The following is a 6,000-nucleotide window of genomic DNA, read 5'->3' on the forward strand; positions in this document are numbered from 1 at the left end:
TTTATGGAGACCAAGGGCCACCATTAGCCACTCCCTGGCTCAGTCATTGCACTTGTGGTGGATAAAATTGTTGCTTTGGCTCTCCAGTTGCTCTGTCACTCTGTGGCGCCTCGGACAAGCACAAAGAAAAACCTACCTCTGTTCTTTTGCACAGTGTAATGCCTACCCACTTGAATATCTTGCACCAAAAACTTTTAGGTTTAATCGCACTCCCTGTTCAGTTCCAGTCCAGAAAAACACGTCTTAAAAACTAAACATTTACTATTCAAATCCCAATGGGAAACATTGGTGTACCGTTTGCTTACATTTTTGCCCTTACATATACAAGATTACCTTGCAAAATTCAGTCTATTCTACATTAGCAGGTATCTTTTAATATAATAAAGGTAACAGGTTTAATGTTTTCTGCCTCCAGACATGACTGGATCAGAAAACCCGGCTCTCTGTTTCATGGCTTTCATGCAGTCTGCACAGACAGGACCATGCTGTGACTTCATTACAGATCTGACTTTTTCCCCAAGCTTTCTGGGGTATGTGATAATTAATATGTGTTATCTGATACAGCATGATATAAAAGGATTAGAACACCTGTGAATAATCTCGCAGCTCGTGCTGTATTTGTCTTTGCAATCGCATTCAGTTTGATGCTTTTTAAATCAAAGCTTTCAGAGAACAAAAAAAAAAGAAAAAGAAAAAAAAACGGCTGGCAGAATTTTTAAATTCAACCTCAAAGAAATGTTGGAAAGCAAGTTCTGGATGGCCTTTATCGTCATTTGAATTTTGTCCCAGTTTCACGCCCACACTCTCTTTTCGAGTTGGCACTGTTGCTGTGCTTATAAGCCTTGGTGAAAAGAAAACATGGTGGAATTGACACTAAGAAGATAAGTGACTAACATGCAGAGACAGATTGTAGTATTGGCTTAATTTGAGCCATTCTGTGTACATCCTGGGTGGTTCTTTTTGTTCAAAGATAACATTTGTTGGAATAAACAAGGTCTTTAAAAAATATATAGTTTTGTTCAAAGGGCTATAGTTCATATATGTTAAAGTAGGGCTCTGAGAAAAAGTAAAAACAGTTAACATCTTACCCGTTGTAGTTATCGCTTTGAATGACCTTACCCGCAGTAAACTTGGCATAATTACTTCATCATTTTTGATAGTTTTTGGTGATACCGTGTGAATGAAAACATTTTCAGTAAACATGCCATGTTTACATGGATATTTTTAGAAACGACTAAAAAGTTTGTTTTGATGTTTCTGCGTGAACAAGACTTTAAGTTTCCTGCATGCTCTCAATGAGGGCGGACGTTTTTACCTGCTGCTCCTGCTTTGCTCTTTGTCATGTGATTCCTATCTGAGCTATTTTCTACATATCCTCTGAATTGTAAATTATGGATCTGGTCAACTGGTCTCAACGCAATTGATAAAATTTTCTTGACGAGAAGACAGGGCGAAGGAGATCCCTCATGCCATGCAGGGACACTCACAGCTGGATACACTATGGATTCCTGGGGCCAGTGGAAGATGATGTGTCTGTATTGTTCATTGAGGATGTAGAAGATGCTTACATAATTGAATTTATGATAACTGGATTTCTGCTTTTTGGTGTTGGCTGGTATCTGGCATATCGACAAATTCAGAAGACAGTGGCAGCCGTTCTGGCAATCGTAAGGCTGACTGCCTTGTATGAAGGAATGTACCGAGCGGTAAGCACTCAGACAGATGCTGCATGAGCTGAGCCATAAGCTGGAAGTGATTTCTGAGAATTGCAGGCCACTTGTGAGTCCTGGGGCTCACTGGCGGGAAGGAATCGACCTTGGAAGAAGGCTACAAGCTTGGTCCGGCGGTGTGACCACAAAATTTGGCTTTTTGGAATCGCCTGAGACATCCCAGCAGAATTGTGAAGGCAGACATGGAAATTCAAGCAGAGGCTGCCTGACCCAAAATAATTGTGTTATATGAATTAGGTTTCCCCACTCGGCCTTGAATTGGCCAGCTATCTCAAACTTCTCCTGGTTGTTTATGTGAATGTGAAGTTCTGCTCCCCTATCGCTCCCCTCTTGAGGACGTCTGTGGATCTGTGTCAGCATTGACTCGGCTGATAGACACTGTGCCATCTTTATCAGGACTATAGAACTTTCTGGCAATGTCCAAGGACAACTCACTGCCCTCGTCGGCCTCCGCATGGATAAATGTATTATGATGTCATCAGTATGTTGCTGTTTCATGTGCTGAGGTCTTTTTTTTTTGCAACTTTCACACTGTGCCCCGTCTATGCGCTGCACCTCTCGAGGCCGGCGGCCTTAGTCACCTCCGTATCCCCATGTCTGTTTGTTATGTTTCTCTCAGATGGGCTGTACTGAAATGTAATTTTGTTGCGCTTCAATGCAACGACAATAAAGCCGACTTTGATTCTGATTTATGGTAAGGCATGACAGATATGCATATAAGCTTGAGAGCATGTACCACTGTCTGTTATAATGATGGTACTACTTAGACTAGTTACAAAAAGTTGGAGAACCACTGATCCCTTCATTTGTCCCTGACTCTTTTTTTATTTTTGCCTTTTTAAAAACATTACATTGTCTGTCTTTCTTGTCAGGTCGCACCATCATTTTGTCAACACACCATATGGACGAGGCAGACATTTTAGGAGATCGAATTGCCATCATCTCCCATGGCAAGATGCGTTGCTGTGGTTCTTCACTCTTCTTGAAGAAATGTTTTGGGAGCGGCTACTACCTAACTCTGGTCAGAAGTGGGACTGAAAAAATGTCAAATCAACGACAAAATATGACCCAGAGACATATCAACGAGAAAAAAACAGTAAGCACGAGTGGTTTTTACTTACTGGTTTAGTTTTTAGTTGGCTGATTGATGCCTGTTTGGTACAACCTCTGGACAAATTAGGCCAAGGTTCTTTGGTGTTCAGCCCTGGAATCTGTGATCATGGTATACCTATTTACTTCTGTTGCAACTTGTATTCAATCATCCATTTATCAATTTTCAAACACTTATTCAAGGTTGGGTAGCAGAGCTAACAGGTCGAAGAAAAACTAAATCAGACATTCTTCTCCTAAGCAACACTTTCTAACTTTCTACTTTCTTCTCAAGGTGTTCCCAAAGCACAAGAGATGTATAATCCCTCCAGCTGGGTAAAAGTCCCAAACCACCTTTGCTGACTCAGTTCAATTCAGTTAAATTCAGTTTATGTATATAGCGCCAAGTCTCAACAGAAGTCATCTCAGGGCACTGAACAGAAACATTTATATATAAAAATAATAAGTTAACAGAAACATTCATATGTAAAAATAATAATTTAACACTATTTATCAGCAGACTGCTTTGAATTTAACTCCACCACAGAACTCTCATCTTGAGCAAGCATGAAGGTGACAGTGGAAAGGTAAACCTCCCTCATGAGTAAGAAACCTTTAACAGAGCCAGGTTCAGGACAAGCAGCCATCTGCTTCAACCGGCTGGGTTAGATAGGAACATATACACAATGGCAGGTCGAGAATCACGTTACGATAGAAATAGTATCAAATGAAAACTATTTAATTTTAACAATTCATTTAAGGAAATGAGGTCAAATTGTCCTCTAGTTGTCTAAGCTTAAGACAACATAACAAGCCAACCCTAACTATAGGATTTAATAAAAAGGAAAGTCTTAAGACCAGTCTTAAAACTGGACAATGTGTCAGCCTCACAGATAGAAACTGGATGTTGGTTCCACAAAAGAGGAGCCTGATAACTGAAAGATCTTCCTCCCATTCTGCTTTTGGAAACTCTAGGAACCATGAGTAAGCCTGCGGTCTGAGAGTGAAGTGCTCTGTTAGGAAAATATGGAACAATAAGATCTCGAATATGAAATGAAGCTAGGTTATTGAGAGCTCTCATTTTGATGAGAAGAAGTAGCTCCTCTGAGGTTCTCCAAGAAGACTGCACTCTTTATCCTATCTGCGAGACCAACACGACAATCCTTCAGTGGGCTGCTGCTTGTGTCCAGGTTTGTGTTCTTTCAGTCATGGTCCATATCGTCTGACCATATGAGGGTTGGGACGTAGATGGACCAGAAAATCAAGAGCTTTTTTTAATGGATTTTGACAACGGTCTGTGCAGCTGACCCTTGTTACTGCAGATGAAGTCCCTATCCCTCCATCCATCCTTCACTTATGAGCAAGATACCAAGATACTTGAACACTTCTGCCTGTGGAGGAGGATATTTGAGGACAAATTAATTCTAACAGTTATCTCAATTTTAACAACATGGATGTGGGGATGAGTAGTTTACACATTTTACTCGTTTTCCATCAGCTCTAGTCGATGGTTGATTAGTTCATGCTACAGTGGGAACATCTGATCATAAAGTCTTCAAGAAAAAGATCTGCCAAACTGAACTTGGGTGTCTCAGACACACAGATCCAAATATATCAGTATGAACAGGCATCAAGAAGAAGAAGCTCCTGAAGAATAAAAGCTTCCCACTGGGATTTTATTTTTATTTAATACACATCTAAATGGTTTATGGCCATACCACCCTGAACTCGTCTGATCTCGGAAGCTAAGCAGGGTTGTGCCTGGTTAATACATGGATGAGAGACCGCCTGGGAATACCAGGTGCCGTAAGCTTTTAGTGGCAGCACGGTGGCTCAGTTGGTAAAGCTGTTGCCAGTTCAAATCTCAGGATCTTTCTGGGTGGAGTTTGCATGTTCTATCTGTGCATGCATGGGTTGTCTCTGGGTACTCTGGTTTCCTTCCACAGACCAAAAACATGCATGTTAGGCTGATTGGTAACTCTAAATTGTCCCTAGCTGTGAGTGGGAGAGTGAATGGTTGTTTGTCTCATTTGTCTCTATGTGTCTCTGTGATGGACTGGAGACCTGTCCAGGGTGTACCACACCTCTCGCACAGTGACTGCTGGATATGGGCACCAGTGACCCCGGTGACCCGAAAAGGAAGAAGCGAGCAAAGATAATGGATGTATGGATGGATGGATATCTGAATTACTTCTAAAACGGCCATAGACATTTTAGCTAAACTTGAGCTGAACGTTTTAAGTTTTGCAGTCGTCTATAAAATGTTTGGGAAATGTATTCAAATCTTCTTCACATGTTCCATCACAGACTCTGCCCACTGCCCCTCATTGAATGCATGCAGCTTTATTTGAGAAGCTTGTTGATGCAGGTTATTTGATTAATGCTTGACAGGAGCCGTCAGGGATGTATTGTTCATTATCCTAAGTGGTAAGGTATGATAAAGCCTTTCTAATCCAATTCTGATTAACAGGAGACGGACTGCCCTTCCAGGAGCAGTCCAGATGATGGCATTGGCAGTCAAACCTGGGACAACTCAGATCCCACAGGTACACATTTCACCTACCCCTTCACTTATTTTATAATTAGCGTTATGTAAACCAACACCATACAAACACTTTAGACATGACACATTAAGTTACCATTCCAGTTGTACTTCTTTAAACTTTTAGATACTTTATGACAAATATTCCGCTTATATTTAATGTGCGGAAGCCACAGCTATTTACTAACATGACGTTTAGTTGTTTTTATTTGAGTTGAAATCAAATTAATTTTATTTAGATTGAATTATACACCTTTTGTTGCCAAATCAATGCTAAATTGAAAGAGTTAAATAGAGTAAAACTGAATTTAATTTAACCTGACACTGATGTTCTCCTTGGTCTTGAGATTTAAAGTCATAGATAAAGACTGAATTCACCGACCCAGTTTCAGGCAGCCAGAGAGGAGGGTCTTTGTGTATTTTTTTTATTTAATTTTCTCAGAATATGCACCATTTATTTTCAGACATATTTTTGTTCTTTTTAGATTTCCTGGAAGAATCGCAAACATTTTGAGCAAAAAAATTCTAAATTGAAAAAAAAAAATCACTAAAAGCATTTTTTGCTCTTGACCCCTCCCCCCCCCCCCCTCTCAGAAAAAAAAAAAAAAAAAAAAAATAAAAAAAAAAAAAAAAAAAAAA

The 6,000-nt window shown here is 40.1% G+C and overlaps 1 protein-coding gene across 1 annotated transcript in view; it reads left to right on the plus strand.

Moving 5' to 3' along the window:
* LOC119426037 (phospholipid-transporting ATPase ABCA1-like) overlaps positions 1–6,000 on the plus strand; it is a 302,913-nt gene that overhangs the window by 133,095 nt on the left and 163,818 nt on the right. Inside the window, exons 22-23 of the mRNA XM_037693947.1 lie at positions 2,603–2,826; positions 5,290–5,365. Coding sequence (XP_037549875.1) covers positions 2,603–2,826; positions 5,290–5,365 — 300 coding nt within the window. The remainder of the gene's footprint in view (positions 1–2,602; positions 2,827–5,289; positions 5,366–6,000) is intronic.

This window comes from Nematolebias whitei, chromosome 1 (genome assembly GCF_014905685.2).
Source record: "Nematolebias whitei isolate Nwh7 chromosome 1, NemWhi1, whole genome shotgun sequence".
NCBI classification, from domain to species: domain Eukaryota; kingdom Metazoa; phylum Chordata; class Actinopteri; order Cyprinodontiformes; family Rivulidae; genus Nematolebias; species Nematolebias whitei.